The sequence below is a fragment of the Falco cherrug genome, chromosome 8, assembly GCF_023634085.1.
Source record: "Falco cherrug isolate bFalChe1 chromosome 8, bFalChe1.pri, whole genome shotgun sequence".
Classification (NCBI taxonomy): domain Eukaryota; kingdom Metazoa; phylum Chordata; class Aves; order Falconiformes; family Falconidae; genus Falco; species Falco cherrug.
In genome coordinates this window covers 61,691,278-61,714,539 of record NC_073704.1, presented here as the reverse complement: position 1 = coordinate 61,714,539, position 23,262 = coordinate 61,691,278, and the positions used below count along the sequence as shown (strand labels likewise).

At 39.5% G+C, this 23,262-nt stretch overlaps 1 protein-coding gene across 5 annotated transcripts in view; it reads right to left on the bottom strand.

Annotated features, from left to right (window-relative positions):
• Positions 1 to 881: 881 nt before the first annotated feature.
• The window catches only part of LOC102059702 (core histone macro-H2A.1), a 47,236-nt gene continuing 24,855 nt past the window's right edge, over positions 882 to 23,262 (bottom strand). Inside the window, exons 5-9 of one of the 5 annotated variants that reach the window (XM_055717932.1) lie at positions 21,289 to 21,399; positions 14,846 to 14,945; positions 9,272 to 9,361; positions 6,146 to 6,320; positions 882 to 1,607 (exon numbers count right to left, since the gene is read on the bottom strand). In XM_055717932.1, the coding sequence (XP_055573907.1) occupies positions 1,442 to 1,607; positions 6,146 to 6,320; positions 9,272 to 9,361; positions 14,846 to 14,945; positions 21,289 to 21,399 (642 nt within the window). In that variant the 3' untranslated portion in view covers positions 882 to 1,441. Of the gene's footprint in view, positions 1,608 to 6,145; positions 6,321 to 9,271; positions 9,362 to 13,250; positions 13,342 to 14,845; positions 14,946 to 21,288; positions 21,400 to 23,262 lie in introns of those variants that run through there. The other 4 variants (XM_055717934.1, XM_055717933.1, XM_055717936.1 and 1 more) reach the window with 4 other exon arrangements.

Sequence of the window (23,262 nt, the reverse complement as noted above, 5' to 3'; positions counted from 1 at the left end):
TACCCATTGAGGCATAAAATTAATTTAGTCTTTGCTCCTTTTAACTTTGGGTATGTGTTCAGAATAACACTGTTAATTTAAACTTTCAGTTCTGTTGTTGCTGCTGTTGTTCCTCTACAGCAGTGCGCTTGAAAGCTGCAAGTAGTTGGACTTCTGCACAAACAAATTCTTGCAGGAGCTTAAGCTATACATTTGAATACCTGGTATTCCTGAGCTTACTGAAGTCAGATTTGGTCCAGTCATTGCTCTGGCTCAGTCTGGAGTGGATGTGAATCGCTCTTTCATCAACAAATGAAGTTTTCAACAGAGATGGGAAACGTATGCCTACTATCCAGAAAGAAGGCTAAAGACTTCAAAGGAAGAGCTTCCTCTTCACAGCGAGCGTTCATATGCAATAGCTTTTGAAAGTGTAACCTCTTCTTTTTCAAAGTACAAAAGCAAGTGGCTTCTGTAAAGGTTTATGTTGGTATGGATTTCAGCTGTGTGAATGATACAGCAACCAATACAAACTGGTCTCATAAATATTTGGAAAAAGTACAAAATGGCTTCAAACAGGCCAATATTAAATGACTGGAACCACTTAAAAAAATCCTAGGCCTTGATTGATCTAAAAGGCTTCAGCCTCCCAAACTAAACTGCCAATTCAGCCAGATTCTGAACAGAAGGATCTGAAGCATCAACTGGGAAGTCTGCATGCCCACTGGAAACAGCTGGCTGTGAGTGCCACTGGGCACGGCGCATCCACCCAGCACGGGTAAGAGGCCCAGTATCTCCAGGCTGCTGCTTCAGATCTGGTGTTTCATCATCCCTCTCATAGCTAACTTTACAGAATTTAGAGAAAGAAGGCTTAAGGGAAAAATTAATTCAAGTACACCAACAGCAACAGTTCAAACATTTTACTAAATCAATTCACACAGTTTCAAAATTGTAAATATAATTAAGGACAACAGGGTTTCTGTATTTTTTTCTTCCAGATTTATCATTAAGACAATAAACAAACACAAATTAGGTTTATAGGATCTGTTCTTTTAAAAAATGAAAGGAACGCCACTCAATGTATTGATAAAGCACCACAACACAGTTACAAAATAGGGTTGGCCTGTTTCTTTCACAAGTAAAAGACTACATACTCCTAATAGCTTTCTGCTTCGATCGATACTTCATTAAAATAAAACTATAAAATCTCCTAGTTTACACTAAGTTCAGACGATGCCTGGTATACAGTGCATTAACAGCAGTAATGCCAACTATCAGTGCCAACATAAAACATTTTAGAAAGTAAAAACAAAACAAAAACAAAACAAAAAAACCAACAAACCCCCCACCTTTATTCCCCTCGATGAGCAAAATTTAAAATAAGGGATGCTCTGCTTCACAATGAGTTAAGGATTTGGGGAGGACAAGGGGTAGAAGAGGGGGCTGGTACTGTAGCTTTCTAGGCTTAGTTGGCATCTAGTTTGGCCATTTCCTGCACGTATATCCCTATACTCTCGCTGTCAAAGAGCACAAAGTACACCGTCTTGATTGAAGAGGACATTGTTGACACAAAATAGCTGGAGATGGCTTTCAGGATCAGCTGAGCAGCTGTTTGTTTTGGGAAGCCGTTTCTGGAAGGAGAGACAAAAACAGAGAAAATCAAGACTTGCTGAACGGACTCCTGGTGCAACCTTGCAGGAACGCTCCACTGCTTCCCTACCACAGCACGGTAAACAAAGCCACAAAGCCAGTGTTTACTGAATTAGAAGTAAATTCAGGCCACAAAGCCTGAATTAGAAGTTACAAATTTGTTTGTCTAGGCAAGGCTTACAGTGTTCAAACAGAAGAAAAGCATTCCCAAAATATGAATACAGAGTCCACACACGTTATCGGGTTGAGCATCGCAATATCTGGTGCGTCAATTATTCTCATTTAACAGACAAGTAAACCAACAGCACGAAGCGTTCAGGAAAGCAGCACACACGTTAGAGTCAAACTCATCCTGAAAGCAAACTAACCATTACAGAAAGGTAAAAAAGGACAGAGAACTTGAGATTGAAAATGAAGAATGGAAAGACATGAAGTACAAAATGGTTTTATCACTATTGATGGTTAATAATATAGCATACAATTTTAAAAGGTACTTGCAGAGCTTTGCTGCAGACTGAAAAGGAAGACAGAATGAGTTCTAGCAGTCTGGCAGTGAGAAAGAACACTGGCAACACCCTTACCATGTCAAACGAGGCAGGAAAAGTGAAGCAGGGTGAGTGAAGGTGAGCACGCCTGCTCTCCTGGGTCACAGTGAGCCTTGTCCAGATGGGCTCAGTCTAAATTTACCGGGCTTGGGAAGCCAAAGTAGCTGTGCCAGATCTGAGGACAGCTTTAAGGGACTTGGTGGCTTTCCTAAGCCAACCTCAGCAGCACTTCCGATGCTCCTCACAAGCTTTTTAATTACAGGCTGATTCAATATAAGTACAGTCCTAAGAAAAATATCTTGAAAGACATCTGCTTTCAAACAACAAACCAACCTTGCTGCTTTTCTCAGATGCCAGAACTGTGCAGGACTGAATTTCAAAGCTCGGTGCTGAATCTGGGAACCCTTCTTACAAGCTTTTTCACATTTTTATCTAGCAGCTCTTGTCTGAAAGTTTCATCTAATCTCAAAACAGGTCAAGCACAAGTAAAATGGTCTGAACAAAGCCATGACCTCAACTGTGAGTCTTCTAGGTCATGGCAAACGCCTGAAATTACAGCTGGTAACTACTTTGAATGTGGCATAAGCTTTGCTGCTGCGTTACTCCTGAGGTGCTGCTACCACCCAGGCCGCGGCTTCACCCCAGCCAAAGCCTGAGTGCTCCACGAGCCACGGTAAAACACATTGCAGCAAAGCAGCGCTCAGTCTGAAGGTGACTGAGTAGGTCAGAAGGTTGTGAGTAGGACCCAAACAGAATTTGAAAGAGCACTTGGTTCCTTGGCATGCACCTACAGGTAAACAACGGTCAATACTCCATTATAAAGTGTGTACTATTAATACTAGTACCAATTTACAGATTACACAGATGGCTGAGCTTCTCAGAGTTTCCTCAGCAATTCCAAGCAACTTGGCTAAATTCACCTCTGGCACTAACAGGTACAACATCGCTTAGCGTTTGCTCACTGAAGCGCCAAACCTTGATGATAAAATGCCGTTGTACTCTCCCTCTCATTACATGCTGCAAGACACAAAATGAGAAAGGCAACTGCCTGTGTCATGGTCTGCTTACTGCACATTACCTTACCATAAAACACACTCCGAGAGCAATTCTGTGGTAGTGCTGCCTGTAATGTGATATTATACATGCTGCCTGAAGATAATGCTTGTGATATTTCAAAAATGATGACATGAAATAGCTCATGCTGTTTCTTTCTTTTCTGAAAATGCCCAATTTTTTCTGGTACTAAAGAAGAAAAGGAAAGGAAAAAGAAAAGAAGAAAAGAAAAAAGAAAAGAAGGAAAGAGCATTGTGAGAAAACCTTGTACTCTCCCAGAGCCAAATGAGCTGGTCAGGGAGAATCAGCGGTGTGACAAGATAATCAACTGAGAGCACAGTTTAGACACAGGAGCTACTTCCTACTGTCAGTTTGCACAGAGAAAAAGCCACGGACTCAGCATGCCTCCACATCCGATCGCTTGCTCGTTACTTATGAATGCTGCATCCTGGCAGACACTGGACAGATCTTTAAGGAATGTTGCTCCTGAGCAGAAATTGTCATGCGGGCCAGAATCAAAATTAAGTGTGTACGCCACTTCTGGATTGCTGCCAGGGGACTCCGAGGGCATACAACTGCCACTTCAGTAGAGCTGCAGCAGGGTGGTCACAGCAGGACAAAGGAAAGAAGAGCAGCCTGGTCAAAGGGAGGCGTGCACACAGGGAAGCCGATTAAAGCACATTGTTTAGGACCACTCTCCCAAAAGAAAGGAAAGAGACAGAGCAGAAAAATCAGAAGAAAGGTGCTGACCCAAAGGCCATGTGTGGGCTGCAAGAAACAGAAGCCTCTTGCGTCGGCCTACTGGTCTGGTTAAGTTCTTGTGAACAGGCAGTTTGAGACTTTAGCCAAGCCAGTGTCAAACCAGATCAAAGTCAGAGCCTCTGAGGGAAATCCCTACTCTGAGGATGACTTTATGTTCAGGCCCTACCTCTCCTTTCCCTGTTCTCCTGCGGGCCCTACCAGACTGAACTCCAGGCTACCTCTGTACAGCACCCAACTTGTGCTTCCCACAAGCTGGCTGTAGCTGAGCATCTGGCCCACTGAATGCTACAAGCATGCTATTTTATTTCCCCCCGTGATTTATTTGAACTGCCCTCATGTAATCCCATTCCTCAACTATAAAAGAGAATGAAACTGTTTATGTGGGTTTACTGAGTGATGTCTGCTTGACAGATGTCTGTACTAGAACAGCTGCATACATGTGGTGTCTTTGGCATTTGCTGTCTTTAAAAGCTTTACTTTTATTTTTTCTTAAATGCTTCTGACTTCCTAAAAAGAAGTAAAGAGTATTATCAGAATACAATCTCTTCTCTCCAAAATTAATTTGTGCCTGGATATCTCTAGTTAAGAGAAAAAAGGGAATATACAAAGCTGCATCTATTTCTCAAGGCCTTTTGATTCCTCTCCATCTTTTAAAAGCCCCACTTCAACTGGCTCGAGGGAGAATGACGTGTGTGTGCCAAGCTGAGAACTCAGCCACAGCTCTAGCCTGTCAGTAACCAGATCTTGCCTGCCAGTAACCAGATTCCATAACGGAATGCCAATCTAATGATTAGGCAGGGTTTCATCATCTTCCAGTACCAACCAACTACTTCGCGACAAAGGTTGAGAATGGTTCTTCGCTGGGAGCTATCCAGAAAAAAAGAGCTCTGAGGAAGATGATTTACATAGCCTCGCTTTTACATAACCATCTCCATAGTCACCCCACAGTCCATGGAGGAATACGGTTTCTCCTAAGAGCAACTGAGAGTGGCTCTTTGTACTGACCAGCCTGTGAAGCTGACAGCCCATTCAGTGGGTTAGTATGAACCCTCCGCTGTGTTTCTCTACTGTTCCACAACGTCTGCTCATGTTATATCCTTAAAATCACATTCGTGCAAATTAGACTTATTTGGAACTTTGTCTGATGCAAGTTGCTTAAATTTATTATCCTACTGAAACTTCTATTTCTTTATTGTTGTTCACCCACAAGCTCAAATGCTGCTTTCTGCCCTGACCCACAGAATATGCAGGAATTAATCATGTGTTGCAATGCAGCACAACGGGAAGAATATTCCCGCTGTACCTCAGCCAACTCCTTTCATGGCAAATTCAAACGGGGCAGTTGCTCAGGGTTAAATACACAACCGTGTAATTGCAGCCTAGATTTGGCCCTTGGTCTTCATACTGAGCCATCATTAAGGGCCAAGTGTTCCAAACCTTCCTCCCCAGCCCAAACCCAAGAGCCTCACACTGGAAGTGCAGTCCGTGTTCACACTCTTAAGGATGTGATCCAGCTTTCAAAGGCATCCTGTACAAAGCCAGAGGACCTTAACTTTAGTTTGGCTTTCAAGGACCTTGGAAAAGCTTTTAAGGCATTTTTTTTATAAAAGAGTCCCATGATATAAACTGCATGGAATTCAGCTTAGGGATTTTGAAGTGACTCTGCAAATCCTAAGAAACAAGGCACTTCACGTTTGCTGCTTAAACAAACACTAACCCACGTCTTCTGGCCACCTTAAGACAGTTGTCACACTAAGTTTAATTATAAACCTAGGTAAAATAGACCCTTTTTCTTCATGTTCTCCTCCACATCCCCAATTTATATGAACAAATCGATAGCCTGAAATAAGTCTTTTAATAGCCTCTTAAAAAGTCTGTTTTACGCTCTTTAACCTATTTGCATGCTTTAAGACTCTGCAGGGATCACTACAAGACCTGCCAAAGCTGAACTAGTATTCAGGAGAATACTGCAGGCTCCATGCGCAGCCTGGACGAACCAACCTAGAAGAATGATTTCACTTCGGGAACTGATTTAAAGGAAGAAGAATAAAGTCAGCATTGCAGCAATGGCTTTTGTACATGAGAAAGGACTTGGAACATGTGAGATGGCACTTAGAACACTTGACCTATTTGGCACTAGGTTTGTGTAACAGCCTTACCTGCCACTGCCAATTGAAGGAAACGCGATTGATTTCAGCTTCTTTTCATCAGCCAGAGCCAAGCAGTTCTTCACCGTCTTTTCCAGCAGCTCCTCGCACTTGTCTGATCCCCAACCCGGGCTGTTACAGTGGATCACATATTTTGCAGGCAATCCATGGCCAGCACTGACAACAGCTAGTGAGAACCGAAAGTGAAACTTAATTGCTTTCCTCTCCTTAGGATTAAAAGAGTGCATACATGATTAAAATAGCAAACAATTGACAGACATTCCTTTAGCCCCTGTGAATGTTTTAGATTACAAATCTGAAGCCTTAAAATATAACAACATGATTACAGAGACTTTGTATTTTCCATTTCCAGCTGCACTTTGCTGTGGCAATTTATAAATCATAGCTATAATCGAGCTTATTTTAGAGAAAGCAAGAATTCGTGGCTGACATCAAAGGAAACACATTTTTATTGGGGATTGTGTGAACCTGCGTAACGTGTAAGGAAAAAGGCAGTAATCTGTTAGAACATAAACCCGTTCAGGGGATGATCTGGCTTTGGTTCAGTTTATTGCAGAGCTACAGTAAATATCAGGATGCTGGACAGTCACATTGAGTTAAGACTTGTTTGACCTTTAGTTACCGCTGCTAAATACAGTTTGTTTCCCTAGCTTCTGATCACGCTGTGGCCCAAACCAGATCAGTTCAGAGCTGTTAGTGCTCTGCAAACTGGTAAGGAAGGCTGGGAAAGAGGTGAATTAAGATTTTTGCCTTATTTCCAGCTTTGTTTCTGAGTAACTGTAAAGAAGACATTTTGCGTGATTTCAAGACTTTGGGCCTGGTCTTATTCGGGGTTTTTTGTGTATGGGTCACCCAAGACCACTTTAACAATGCTGGGTTTAGTTTATCTCTTTCATCACATTCTTGACAGACAGTTGAAGAGGATGCATTTATAGATTTATAATATTTGATTCACACTGTTCCTATACCAACAGACAAGGCCTTGTAAGAAAAAAAGCAGAATTTCTACCATGCTAATTATATACTATCACCACCATATACCATGGACATGTGGGGACTAAAAGGTTTGTTACTAAAAAACTGAGGGAAGAAAAACACACTAATCACAAGCCGAGGGAAGAAAAACACCTAGTCAAAATCTCACAAGAGCATACTTCAGAGAGTCAGCCCCCTGTCACGCACACTTTGGGATATAATCTGACATGGCCACAAAAGTGTAGGTATAAAATGGCAGCTTATGTCTTCTAAAATAGTAATAAAAATAGCAATAATTAAAAAGAAAAATAATCAGGTTTGTTAAAGGTGCTTAGAGGCCAGAAATCCTCTGCTCCATTCTGGAATGTTTATGAGGCATTTTGTTATTTAAGTATCGTAGAAATAACTCTTGGAGCACAATCATCACATATGGATACTACCCCGTAGCTGCTGCAGGAAAGAGAAAACAGACTTTGTCACACAGCACTCTGACCAGAAGTTGATCAGAAGGGTACATGCTGAAGGACAACGGCAGTGCAAGTGTTCCTGTTCTTAGGGGTCTGCAGTTTCTCAGCATGTTGAATAGCCTCTGTTAGGCAATGTTAATTTGTCATAATGTGCAACTAAAATGTTGGCAGACTCAGAATACATCATAAATCCAAGAAAAATCTATTAAAAGCAGCTGACATATCTCTAGTCAGATGTGAAATGTGGATAATATCTTCATCCTGAAAGAATAAAATACTGTATTGATATGCATCACCAACTTTTAATATATCTCAGGGAGTGTTTTCTAGGGTAGTCATTAATTAACTCATTAGGATTCTGTTGAGGACAACTGTTAATTACCAAGAGCAGTTGTCCCTTACTTCAAATGCAAAAGCTCTGAAAGGGGGAGCTGTAAAAAAAGAATGAGACGCCCATGGACACGTTCTGTGCTAGTCGTGATTACATGCCAGGTAAGGATCCTGGTTATGGGTAGGTTAAAGGGATACCCGTATAACTGAGAAATCTGAAAACTGGCTATCCGTACACCCTGAAACGATGTGTATCGATTCTTCTCTAGAGCCCTCCGACAAGTCTCTACCAGCCAGTTTCTCCCAGAGTAGTGCAGAACTCTGCACGGTGTGAAACTGCCAAGCAGCCCTCAGATCTGAGGGATGCACTGATAGCTCAGAAAAAAAATAAAAATCTTTTCTCTCCAACTTGCAACCTATTTGTGAGCAGTTTGGTCAGGGATGATAAGGAATACTCTAGAGAAGTAAGCGGGCGGAAAAAAAAAAGGTAATTGATTCTACACATTTTTGCAGAACAAGAACTCCAAGAAAAACTTATTAAAAATTTTAAAAAGCAAGGGGAGAAAAAAAGTATTAAGCACCAGAAGTAAACAACTGTAATTTTTCCTGTCAGAGCTGAAATCTTACATATCCCCTTCAGCTTTAGTTAGAATTCGTTTACAAAACTGCGCACACTGTATTTATTTTTATAGCATAAACACAGATGGCAGAATCAGCCTTCTATATGAACAACATGTATCAGCAAATTCACAGATGGTGTAAAATTATATATCGCCATTACCAAACTTTATTACTCATATAGTAGATTTTTCTCAGATATTACATAAATTTTGATAACTAGGCATCAAAAAGTTGTAAGCTTTTATAGTGATGATTTTGGCACTGATTAAACAAAGTACCCAAGCAGATGCTGAACTTTAAGCACGTACTTAAGTTCAGTGAAAGTCAGCGGCATTTCAGCAAAGCAGATGTTTAACAGAGTTGGACTCAACTGTTCTGAAAAATAAGCATCTCATTAATTGCTTTTCTGAACTGTGCCCTTAATAATCAACATTTGTTGTGTACGCACGTACCTGTGAATAGCCCACTTTTACTTGGAATATTACATCACTACACCATTTCCCAGATGCTTTCGTAAAGGTCACTTAAGATGCAGCACATGTATTTTAACTTTGGAGAACACAAATACCATGTAACCCATAAAAGCTGTCTGCAGGCAGCACGAACCTATCTAGAATGTTGCACTAGCAGGAGCTCGGCTGTCTGACTGCAACGACGGCTGCCACAGACAGCGAAGCCAGTGCCCGCAGCATTGTTTGCAGGTTTCCGAAGCGCACAACCTCACCTCCAGCTACGTCCAACGGCCCGTTCTTTTTGCGAAGCTCAATGACAGCTTCCACAAACTCCTTGCCGCCTTTCTTTTCCAAAGTGCTCCCTGAACAGAGAATTGTTATTTTACTCCCCTGATCCCAGGTTTTCATGGCAGACATGTGACTCATCATTATTTTTTATTACATCGCTTTTGAGTTTTCTGCCCAAACGTTTTTTGGGGACTGCAAAGTAAGATCTAAACCTTTTGGGACTTCAGAATTAGCTAGTCATAAAAAACAACAACAACAACAGAAAAAAGAAAAAAAAAAAACAACAAAAAAAGACAATCCTAAAAACCCAAAAACCTCACATAGGTATCCCTTGCTAACATTCTCAGACTCCGATTTTAATGTCAAAACATCTGACATGACATCCCTGCCTCCTTCCTTATCATGAGCATCTGTTAGTGTGCAATGTTCCAGAAGAATGTGCTAGCTCAAGAGTGGTTGAAGGTTCATAATTCCTTCCCCTAAGATTCATTTCCCCTCTCTTACAAATTGTTTTAAAGAGCCATTTGCCACAATAAGAATTTGAAACTCACCTGATCTTGGTCCCTGACCCCAACAGGTGGCACCAGGAATGAAACAGTCTCGTGAGTGCAGCGGGCTGCTTTACTTGGTAACTGCCCAGCTTGTTGAGCCACCTTTAACCAAGAGGAAGAGCCTCAGAAATAAGGAGAATCTCTAAGGAACATATTCCTCCAATGAACTTCTCTAACTACAGCTAAGGAGCTGGACAAAGTCATTCTGGGAGGAAAAGAGCTGTGCAGTGTTTCGGGCAACCAAAAGGTATGCTGTTTACAAAGGCAGTCCATCACTAAATGGTTTAGATCTTATTTTGCAGCTCTAGTTTTAAATATTATTAATAAAAAAAGAAACAGCCCAAGAAAGCATTTTCCTAACTACATAAGCACCCCACGTAATTTTGCACTGTGCATATTAATTATAAAGGTAGATAAGTAAAAAGCAGTGATATCATAAAGGCTCTGATTTGAGATATTACTTTGAAAACTGATTTTCAAAAATTCAGAACTAGGATTTCTAAAGATCTAGACAGTTATTTGGTGAAACCCCTTACTTTCACTGATGAAGAAAGAAAAAAATGCATTTTCTGATGGAAGTGCACATACTGTATGCTCAAGGAAGCAGAGCCCCTCCTCCAAGATTCAGTTTACTGAATAGGGTTATAGCTGTATGAGGACTGCAAGATACTTTCCTTTTGAGACCGTTGCTAAATTTCTTTCAAAATGAAGATTGAAAGTTGAAAACAATGCCTTTGTTTGCTCATTCCAAAACTGACTCGGTGACCCTGCCTCTATTTTGCTATTGGGAGTTTATTGCTTTTGGGGTACAAAAGCTGAGGACAATTAAAAAACGTATGCCTTTTCTTTTGCTTTTTTCATAACCAACTCACAATGGGTGTTTGCCAAAAGCTGGATCACAAGGTCAGACAGGTCAGAGCGTAATTTGCTCTTTGTGCTCATTTAAGCTTTTTTATATAAATACTTCGGTGTAAGTTCATTCAGACAAACCCCTCACTAAGAATTTTCTGAAACTCAGTTACCTACCGCTGCGCAACTGAGCGGAAGGCACCATCTTACAGAAAAGACAGTAACGGCTTTCTCGGCAGCAGCGAGGTGTCTTAGGAGCGTGCTAGGAAAGGAGATGCACGCCAGAGCGGAGGCGCTTGGAAACGCTGCCCTTCAAAGGCAGCCGCACGCCAGAGGGCACGAGACACAGCGCCCTTTGCTAAACCAGCCGAGCAGACGTGGCTGACACCAGGGTCTTACAAAACCCTCTGACAGAGAAGGGATGGGGAGGGAAACAAACAGTCTTCCATCCTATTTCTATTCTTGCCTGTATTTCCATATCATTCCTGTTTATATTTGTATATATTCCAGTTATACTCCCTTTGAGTCCATGAACTCGGAACAGTCCTAAACGCCATGATATTCATAACCCTTAATTTGTCTTGTTTCAAGGGGAAACATAATTAAGCCTGTGCAGAACCTAGGAACAGAAAAGATCTATTAAGTAGGTCATTTCTTTGCCATTGCAAAGCTGTGGTACATTTAATGGAATTTAGCCTAGTTTGGTTTAATTCAGTCCAGAAGGATCAGCTTTTTCCCCTTCTACTGGGAATTAATTTATAATTAAAAGCAATGAACAACCCTGTCAGTTTGTTTCACTGAGCTCTCTTCTTGCAGACCTGGTACAAAGAAGAGAAACGTAGTATTTGCTGTGAATCAGTGAGGTTTTCTCCATTTACTCCTCAATTATGTTCTTCTTCTGATTAATAGAGAGGGTTCATACTGAAACTATATTTCAGAACTATGTTGTAAATTAGCTTCATCTGGGAAAGGACATACCGTATTTAACCATTTTCTACTACATTAGCAAGTTTCTTGATGGAAGTCCTGCTTCACAGCTTCGAGGTTAGTAGCTTATTTGCTCACAGGCATAAATATGTGTCACTCCCATGAGAATAAGATCATTATCTCATGCTTTCCAAGCAGGCATTGGTATCAGTGTTGAAAACAGCGTTAGCAGAAATTTAGGCTCTAAAATTCTCAGGATAAGCCCCCAATACATTTAAATTGTTAGGGAAAAAACCAACAAAAATTAAAAAAAAAAAATTTAGATGGGTAAAAGTTAATCATTGGAAGCTAAGCATTTGTGCACTTCTATTCTTTCTTACAGCAGTCAGAGGCAACAGGAACCTACACTAAGGATCAAGCAGTACAGCTTCGAGAGAGAATTTTCTTTGTAGGGTAGCAAAGCTTTTCTTTGTCAAAGGGTGGGAGACAAGCACATTAGCTAAATCGGTCTGACAGACTTTAGAAGCATGTTCTTTAGATACAAGGGTATTTATGACGCTCTTATTTTAATGTCTCTGCATAATATTTAGCCAGCCAAGTCACAGCTGTTGCTGCCCAAACAGGCTACACAGAGCTACGTCTGTCTGCATGTTACTCAGAAAGTGGCCCCTTCCGTAAAAGCAGGTGGCTTAGGACACGCCAGCTCTGCAGCAGGACCGTGTCCCTCCAGGCCAGTAGTGAAACGGGGCCTCAGGCGCGGAAGGAGACCACTCGCATAGCGATGGTGAGGTTAAGAGATGCAGAACAGAGGCTGGGAGCAGGCGACTTTTTTTTAAAGCGTGGTGGGTCACCACCCTTACCAGCAGCTTCTGGATTCAGCCCAAATTCTCATTTGCCTTCTCAAATTACAAAGGCTGTTCAGTCCTTTTATTTTTTACAAAATCCTTCCAAATACTGTACACAGGGTGGGGTGGGGGGTATTACTGAGATAAGAGTTACTCTGGGGACGCCTAAGATACTGAATTAAGATGTCTGTCATGTTTTATATCATGCCTTCTCTCATTGCTGTAGCTTAGATGACTGACCGCCTGGAAAATGTATGTGGTGTCACTAGCTGTGCGCTTGTGGGTGTGAGGACTGTTGAGCAGGGCTGTGAAGGTAATCAGCCCGTAATGTAAAACATGAAAAAACTAACCAATCTTAAGTGTTCAGAATATACAGATGGGCTAGATCCAGCACGTCAGATGTGAACATCTGAAACTCAGCATGGAGAGGGTGTACTGGGAACTGGTTAGAAATCTAAAGATCAAGTCTCAAGCCGTATTCAAAACAGGCATTTAACGTGTCAGGCAAATAATGCTGGAATTCATTTTCCTTGGTCACGTGCCTGCATTGAACGTACTGTTCCTGCACTTCAAATTTTGGCGGTGTGTTCTACTGTTACTTCTGAAAGTCTGATTTGGTGATAAAAATCAAAAGCGCCTACTGAGTTTGCAATTATTCCTTTCTTTTTATTATCAGGCAGGACTGCTGGAAGTGAGAAATGAATGCAAATCTGCATAGCTACAACAAGCTTGTGGCTGCTGATTGACCATGCACACACATACAAACTCCGCAGCACTGAACTTTCCATTACCTACTTCACCACCGGTGTAGATGTCAGAGTTTGTCGGGTGAACGACAGCATCACTGTCGATCGTGGCAATGTCAGCCTGTACAACTTGCAACTACAACAGGTAAACAGATGTATATCAACCACGTTGGACAGAGACCCAGCACAGGCTCTACATTTACACATGTACCAACGTCCATATTTTCCTACCTTTACATCTCCAAACCTTGCGCCAAAGGAGTATGCTGAGTTGTGTGTGCAGGTGTGTGTAGAGAAAGGGGTGTAGGGAACAGGAGGAGGAATATTGAGTATGACATGATCAAATAAATGTTAAAATGACAAGTCAGAGCAATCACATGAGATCATTTCCAATGTTTTAAAATCAGCTATTACCCCATTTCACTTTGCAGAAACCTAGAACAACCAGTTCCCCACAGAGCATGACACTAAAATATGGAATCTGTTTAAAAAAAAAGAATTCAGGATCATCAAGCCAAACAAAATAACTAGTTTCTCCATTTTGTCAGCATCTATAAGCTGACAGGCACTAATCTTCAAATACATAGCTATTCATTTGGTTTCTAAAAATGACAGTCTCCTTCATGTGGAGGAAACCATGTATGTGCAGACAGGGTTGTACTGAATTTGCTCTAAAAAATATAAATGATTGTTCTTACATTTTAAAGGTAAGATACATTTTCTACTTATGTGTTGGAATGGCTGAGACACTTGTAAAAACATACATATTTCCGAGAAAGGCCGATTTAAAAATTAGCTGCCTTAAATCTTTTTCTTGTTAGATTACTTGTGTAGATTCCCATAGGAAATGCAGTACTAGAAGAATTATGGGTTACATTCCATTAAGGAAGTTAAAAAAAAAAAAAAAAAAAAAAAAAAGACAGCAGCAGGTGTAATCAAATAAGAAGGGAATGCTGTCCATAATGCATGAACGTTCACTTTTTCTTTTGCTGAAGAACAGATTTCTGTTGAAGAAGTATTTTTTAAATTTTTCTTCAATCTGGACAAGACAGAAGCTCGTAAAAGCAATACACCATCTATGATAACATCTACAAGTACACTGTTGGTATAATATTTGTTTTCAGCTGAATGTGAAAGTGACAGGGAGCAATTGAAGCATAATGGAAACAAATTATTTGACTGAATTACACATGAAATCAAGGTAGGCAAGATTTGGGGACAGTTAATCATTTAATCATTCCTCTTTAAAAATTTTATGCCTACTCTGAGTATCAGAAAAAAGTCTCAAGGTTGCAGTTAGAATGGAGAAACTGCTTATTTTGAAAACAACCTGACAAAGACGTATTTTAGTCCTCAAAGTATCCAAATAAGAACCCCCCCAAAATAGCTAACAGTCACATATGATCATTATGGAAAAGAATTTAAGATTCTTGTTTTAACTGAAATCAGCTTGAAGACCGGCAATAGCTGCAAGTATTCAGATTTGGTGAGAAAGTGTTTTCAATGTAGTTCTTCAACAAAACAGAACCTGCAAGATTTGAATTTCTGCTCTTATTAAATGTAAGAAGCTCTAGAGAGTAAATTCTGGGTTCCATAATTTCCATGTGACCGTTAGTTGTGTCAACCCATGCCCCATTTACCTAGGTCATCTTTAAGGTCAATGTCAGCATTGGTAGGATTGATAATGGCCTCCACCTCGAAGCCGGCTAAATTACTGATTTCACTGTGAATAAGGTTCAGCTGAAAAGAAAAGCATGAGGTGGGAAATAACAGGACAGCTGGGAAATCACAGAGAAGCTGCAGAAAAGTGAGCTTTGCAACACAGATGGAGATAGCATCACTGCAAACAAATATGCAAAATAAAAGGCAGGTCATAAAGGAGGGTTATTATCCAAAAAATTCAAACACAAGACTCAAACATTGTTCATACTGGGAGGAAGTGACTGTACCTACTAACAAGCTCTATTTTGGCTTTACGCTGACCACTATTTGGGACTCTTATTTTGGCATTATAAGAGGGTATTTGTTTCTCCTCAAAGTACAGATGAAGGACACCCTAACCATTTCTTAAGCATCAATTACAGGAATGTGCCTTTACCATTCAGCACAAACTGGATAAAAGATGCTGCTTCTCCTTCTTTAAGGCAGCAAACACAAGCACATCTTTGAGAAAGCACACGCTTGCCTCCAGCGATTCCTCCATCCTAACAAGGGGACACGGCTCTTTTTCCTTCCTTATTAGTGGCCACCATATTCTGCATTGCAGGCACTTCGGTTTTCATTTGCACAGTTCCGCAGCCTTTGTGAATGGCTGGTGACGTACTGTAAACAGGCACTATTACGTGCTCATAACTTCTAGTTTTTATTTTATTTGCTTTACTTCCTTTTGTAATTTATGAAAATGGAGATTTTAACCCCACCCATTAATGCCCATTAGGTCCTCTCATTAACACCCACGTATTTCAAGCATGCCTCTCGATTTCTGTCTTAGTCCTTGCAAAATCAGAAGGATTTCTCATGGGCACTCAGTAAACTCAGGAAGTTAGCACAGATATCTAGAGATTAACCTCACACCTGCACTACTTGTTCTTGGAAAAATAAAAAGAATTAGTGAAATATGAGGAAGTGCAGATTTCAACTTCTAGCAACGCACTTGGGTAAGACTTACAAACTGTTATATAAAATAAGAAGTCAACGAAAAAATCAGACCAGCAATGGTAACGAACTGACCCTGTCCGTCATACTAGTAAGGGCGTTTTGTTGGAAGTGCTTAGAGTTGTGAAGTGATAGCACAGTTTGCTTACTACTGACAGTTCGGGTGCCTCGTCACAGCACGTGACCCACGCCACGGAGCAGCTCTGTGATTTGAGGCAATCTGATGGGAACGCCAGAGCTGGCAAATGTCAAAACTGCAGCACGCTGACAGCATGTGAGGAAGCTGATAACCAGGGGTTGTGGCACTGCTTCACAGCCAGTGTCGGGAAGTCTGATTTCACATGCACCAAGTTTACTACTGCAAAAACTTAAAATACTTTGAAGTGCAAAAAATCTTCCAGACTCTTTCATATGGGAATATACATTATCAACATCATAAATTATGCTTCTATCTGCAACATGCATTTAAAAAGATCATTTCAGTAGCTGATTAGGCAATATGGAAAGCAACTATAATAAAGAAAGTTCTCCATTTATGCAAGTCCTCAAGCCAGGTGCAGTTAAACCAGGCTTTCCTTCTAATCCAAAGCCCACTGGGCTCGACCTCTGAGGCATAACATATATATTAGGCATGGCAATTTATCTCATCAATAACTGAATTTTGTCTCTTGGTTTGTAATCCACATTCTGTAAACTTAACACTTCAAATTTTCTCCTTGTGTGTGGCAGTTCAGTAATATGGGAATATGGAGCCAATTCATGAAACCAATACAAGTGAATGGGTCATTTAAGGAGGCCAACATCCATATATTTAAGTTTTATAAAAAAAAAATTTCCACTTCATTCGTGTCATTATATGAATTGACCTTCTTTCTCTTTTTAAAAGACTGCAATTTAATGTAATTTGCATATGTTGCTTGAGTAAACTATGTTCCCTCAAAATAGGGTGATTTTGGCTAAAAATGAGTGTAATTCAGCCCTGTTTTAAGTACGGGTCTGTTCGGGAATTTGTAATAAAATCTAAGAAAGCTTGCTTTCCAAATAGCTTAGAATCCTTTAATACTTCACATGTGGCAAGTTATTCAAACCTGAGTTTGAGTCTTGAGTTTGACTACAAGCAACTGCTGTTTAAAAAAAAAAAATCAAATCAAATCAAACGAAAACATTAAAGAAACTTTATGAATTTTGAAATAAAAAACAACAACAAAACATGCACACACCAAAAGACTGTTCTGTGGAGATTTTAGTATGTTCCTAAGCATATTTTGTTCATTTTACAGATGACTCTCTTCGATCCTTGATTCTGTGTTCTACAAGTTTCTGCCCAGATCTATTGGCTGCAGACCATTTTGGGATCAGACCTTTAATCTATCTCTGCGCCTACTCATATATGGGATTTACATAGCAACCAGCTTGTAATTACAGTTTCAATTTAAAAGCAACAACAAAATTCTTAAAAAGCTGCCCATCACTGATAGCATGTATTGGCAGCTAAGTATTATTTTGCTAAATTTTGTGTTTACTGTTCAATGCACTGTTAGCTATCTGATTGCCAAAAACAACTTTAAAAAAATCAGAAGTTTCCCTGTAGAATTAAATTCTCCAATGAGTATTTGCTCAACTTTACTAGCCAATAGTATGAAGCATGTATTAGAAGAAGTGATCCCCTAAAGGGCCACTTTAAAAAAAAAAAAAATAGGCACAACTTGCATATACATGTGCAACAAAGAGTGGACGTACTTTAGGTAACATTTAAATTAAATGTTAGTCTAGATAAAATGCAGATGGCACTTAGTACATCCATGAGTATTGTCTGAGCCAAGCTTTGCATTTCTTATTTCAGAAAAAATTACCTTTAAAGTCTTGGAACTTTTTCTGGTATGAGTTTGGTACAGAAAACTGAAGACGCCTGTTGCAGACAACAAGCTGAGGTCTCTCTGAACGTCCAAACCCTAATGCTTAGGCTTGAGGTCTTACAGCTCTGCCTCTACTCCATAATTGTCTCAGGAAAAACAAACTAGTTAATGTGCAAAATACCACGTTTCCATTGGGATGTCACTTGTAGGATGTGAAATCATTTACATATTAACTAGATTTTAATACTTAATTAGTGCAGCACTAATACACTTCTACAGGAATAATTGAAGGGTTCTTTGCCATTTCCTGACCTCTAAGAATTTCTAGCTGAATGTCAGCAGTTATCTAAAGATTTAATGCAGTAATAGTACTTTTTAAAAACTGAACGATACCCAGGTTTGCAACATTCTCATTTGTCTTTCCAGCAATTAAAGCTGGGGATTTTAAAAGGATGAAGAGTGCCCTTGCAAATAAAAGCCTTCCCTTTCCCTTCTGCAAACATGGAGACAAGAAAAAGATTTTTCCCATTAAACACTTAGGAATGATGTGATACTAAGAACTGCATTATTTTCTTCCCTCTCTGCATCTCGCAAATTATTTCCCAGTCTAGCAGATAGTGGTTTTGCAGACCAAAGAGGCGTGCTGTAAAGGTGTTCAAGGATGTCACAGGAGGTTCAAAAGATACTGATTGTTTGGGTTTTTCAGTTTCGGGTTTCTGTGTTTGCACTGTAGTTTATTCAGGACACACAGAACATGAAAGTACACTGAAACTCTGTATGTGCAAATTCAAGAAAAAATCAAATAACTGTGATCAATACAAGTATTTTTGCTTTTCAAATGGAAAGGCTCAAAATGTTTTAACATATTGAGCTTTCCTACCATCCGGGTAAAGAGGATAACTGTATCTCCATTTCACAAATGTGGAAGGCAACAGAGAAAGGAGATTTACATCTCTGGATCAGCCAAAACCAGAAGCCAGGAGCCATGGCTTCCAGGCCTCCAGCTGAACCACCTAAACACCATGTCCTCCCTCCACAGGAGACCAGCAGATTTCTCCTTCCCTCAAAATGCTGTTTAGGGAGAGTGAGGCTATGCTGAATAGAAGCAAGTCCTCCTCCAAAGAGGCCAACACCTTCTGCCCTCACACACTTTGAAAAAAAGCAACATGCACAAGTCTAAGGAATCAAACTACAACACTACTGTGCAGAACTGCCATTGAAGAAAATTCTTAGTTCATTACGTTTATAAATACCATGTGGGACTAATTTAAGACAACTGTAACAAAACCAATTTTTTTTTTCTGTTAAGTATCAGACTTAAACTTGGATCAGTATTATCTTTTTAAACAGCAATTGCATGTAGAAATGGCTAAGCAGAAGCATTTAACTAATTCAAAGTCACTAGAGTTTTTATAGGTAATTGTTTGAGACTTCCATGTGTCACTTTGATGATTAACAACCACCACCATCAATGAGATCGCAGTCTGCTAAACCTGCGTGTAGCAGCAGACATCCTGTCACACCCAGGGGCCTCCTGGCCCATGCAAAACACACCTCAAGTTTAGGAGAGAGAAAGCATTCAACTCCCACCGATTCCCTGACTGAAAGTTTTATCTTTGCCTTTTTTTATCACAAGGAAGTTATTTAGATAATTTTGAAAATCCATGTTTTGAAAATAATTTTGGGGAAATGGTCTGAAAATATTTCTAGGAGTAAACCAGCATAATTTTTTGGTTTTATTTTTTAATGCTAAATAACATCTCTTTTATCACTACAGTGCAAAGGTTTTTTGCATTTTAAGCTTTCCACATTTTCAGTCTTAAAAGAATTTAGGTTGGTGCAAATGTGCTATTTTGGGGGTAAAATCAGAACAAATACATTATTTATCAGCTCAAACAAGGTAAGAATTTCATTTTTAACTCACACATAATAGGATACAGGAAATCCTTGTATCTTCTAGACATAGCCTACTTTTCTCAAGATTTTTTACACTAACCATTTACTGCCTCTGAAGACAGTTCTCACAGGGAAACAAAAGAAAAATATAATCTGTGGTAGATACATCTCAACAGCACCTATGCATTCTCTGCCTCTCAGAAGATAATCTGTTTGGAGCGTTCCCTCACAGGCGACAAATGGGGTTTCATTTTTCTTTTAATTGATATGCATACTGTGTTACAAATACAGGCTAACACCTGCCCCCCCTCATGCAGGGCTAACTGACAATGAACAAGCAGGAGGATGGACAAGTGGCATTTTGTGTAGAAAGTAACTTTTTCAGGGGGCTACGCTCTACATGAATGAGAAAGCCAGCAAGTCCCTTTCCCAGTACAAGGTACTCACTGAAAAGCTCTACAAGAGACACTGGCTTTGCTCACCACAGCTTAAAGCAGTCCTGGAATTCACAATTCTTTTCCACTGAGCCCAACAGCAAAGCTCCATTGATTTGCTGGGTCAATCTTGCTGGAACACAATGCTAGGTCTTATTATGGCTTTCCTATGGTAGCTAAAAGGAGTTCAAAATCAGGACCAAAAGCCTGACGTTACTTGCTTTCTTGAAAAAGTAATGTAGTTTACAAATTTTGGGTTCTGATTTACTCACCAAAATGTTTTTAAAAATATGTTCAAAACCACTACCCCCTAGTACTAGTCAAATAACAAAACCTATCAAACCAGCAATCTAACTAGCTGTAAAATTAAACGTGGAAAATCAGAACACTTGCAAGAAATAACGTTACTGTCATGCATGTTAAACTTAGCAAACAAACTGTGGCAGGATAAATGGAGAACAACCTCAGTATGAAATAAAAATGAGTCAGAGGAGATATATCCCACAATGGACAATGGCTCATCTTTTATGACTTACAACACAATGATCTGATTACTGAATGATAGAAGAAAGATGCAGTTTTACTTAACAAAATTTTGTATCATGAACTAAAGGCAGGTTTCAAGATTAAAGACCAAATTAATTCAATGAATTGTTTCTTTAAATGGATCCTCTCTTTAAGCAGACATGTATTTGTATTAAACCACCCCATGTCCCAAAGCACATTCGCAGGGAAAAAAAGGATTGTTGACTTCTAGCTTTTCATAAAAGCATCATTCATTATTACACAGCATTAACTTTTGTAAATAACAAAGCAGAACAAAACATAAAACCACTATTATGAACAAATGTCTGAAATAGGTTTTGATAAAAACCTGTAAATCATTTACATCAGCAACGAAGTGGGCTGCCCATTGGAAAAAAGATGTTTTATTCTTAGAATAATCTTATCCTTGGCAGAAGCTTAGCTGTAACAATTATACTGTTTATGAATAAGGCAAGATGGATTACAAGCACACAGGCTTTCCATATAAAGACTCATTAATGTATTTTTAAAAATGTTCTAAAAGCTGTTTGAGAGAATTTCTTTGTTCAAAAACTAGCATCACACACCTCCTCAAGAGCTCAGTGGGGAAACGTCCATTGTACCCAGACGTTTTAGGGAAAGGGTGGTGGTGGGAGGGGGGATTCCCTAAACAGCACTGAAAAACAGGTATAAATTTATAAAAATGCAGGAGCATACCTTCTGCCCAAGAAACAGACTTTTGGTGGACAGGACTGTGAAACCATCTGCAGGAGTTCCCTCTGTTGTACTGTCAGCACTGGCTGATTTGCTCACTTCTCCCTGCTTCTTCTTCCAAAAATATAGTTAATTAGTTAACTCAAGACTGAGAGAAAAACAGTTTAATAACACTTCAGATATATGACATGCCATAAATGCTTACCAGGCAATAAAATGCCAGTACAAACACTGGTGTTTGGATTTTATCCTTTAGTCTAACTAAAGTGACTGATTACAGCTGAAGGAATCAATAGGAAAAATTACCTCAACGTCTGCGTATCTACATAAGCCTTTTCTTGACTACGACAGTGCACAGTTCAGATGGCAGTTGTCTTAAATGTTGCAGGAAGACATATAAACAGCTCCAAACTTTTAACAGCTTTCTAACGGCTTGTGTGGAAAAAGTTAATGTATCTATTTATATGTGTGGGCAGACTCATTCTAAAGTAAAAACCTACTTGTCACAGTGAAAATTTTATCTCTTTGTGAAGGGAGGTGCTCCCAGATTTCACAAACTTATTTTTAGAAATACTGCTTTGAAACGTGGCGGTCCTTAGAGCCAGTGTCAGAATACATCTACCTTCTACCTACCTAGTACTAGGAAATGGGCTGAACAATTTTCTCTGTCTTGTTAAATCATCACCTTCCTTTATCTCCAGTAAAACTGCAGGGGTAGAGGAGTTCCCCCTAACCACCATTCCTATTTTCAACTGTATTCACTGAAGTAAAATAATAGGTTTCAGGAATTAATTGATTTACTGAATAAAAATGAGAATTAGGAACATTTTGAAAAGGATGTTTCATGAAGACAGTGAATTGACTGCTGTGGTTATAAACTCAATTGGTGCCAAAAATAGTGTGATATTTTCGATAAAATTACAACTAATGATTTTATACAAATACTTGGTGCCTCAGCAATATCTATGCTGAAGCTTAAAAGCACACCTGGAATATTAAACAAGCCACTGTTCTCCTATTTTCCTTTTCCAAAGTATATAAACTAAATCTGTGGCCGAGGAACTAAAATGACTCTGAAGCAAAGGTATATTGGTGCTCCTAGAAGCTGTAACCATGCTTTACTTTACACAAATGTTTTGAAAATTAGATTTTCATGGGTCCTATTTCAATTCCCCAGGAGTTTACTGTTAGCCAAATACCAATATAGTAAGCAGACAATACAGTTTATTGTGTGGAAGAAAAACAGAACCCCACAACAGACTTCCTGCTTTTGTAATCAAGTAGGGGAAAAAAATTCCAGATTTAGAGAAATTATTAGTGCATGGTTATTAGAAGCACTGCACTCGAAATGCCAGCTACTAGGTGTTCTAAGAAAGCAAGCTAAACTCAAACTCAGTTCAAAAACCAAAAAAGGGAAACAATCAGAAAAGTGAACAAGTAGACAATAACAAAGACACACAGGGTGATACAGAAGCTTTGTTTGGCCCGGAAGGCGACTTTTCACATGCATTGTCAATTTCATGTAAAATTCATGTACTTTTCTTCCTACTTTCATAACCCATTGCTTGACAGCAGTTTTTTTTGAAGGGAAAAAAAAAGATCCTTGGTTACACAGGCACACACAAGAAAGCTTCCCTACTCCTACAAACTGAAATGAAAAAAAGGAATATAGGAATGATCTCCTTAGCTTAAAAAAAGATGTTACTCTTGGTTTCCTAGCATAAGAAAAAGCTCATTTTGGTCCTCTTATTCTTCTCCTCACCTCCACAGTTTTTTGAATGAATTTTAATCATGAGGAATTAAAAAAAATCAAGTCTAAACACGGAAGAGTCTCATTTATAGCATACTAACAACAGAGAGGACATTTGTGGGTCTTTAGCTCAGCCAAAGAAACTGTGTACCCACAATATGGTTTCTCTGATGCTGCAAGATACTCAGCTACCTGATCTAGCAGAATTGCATCCTACTTCAGAAGGA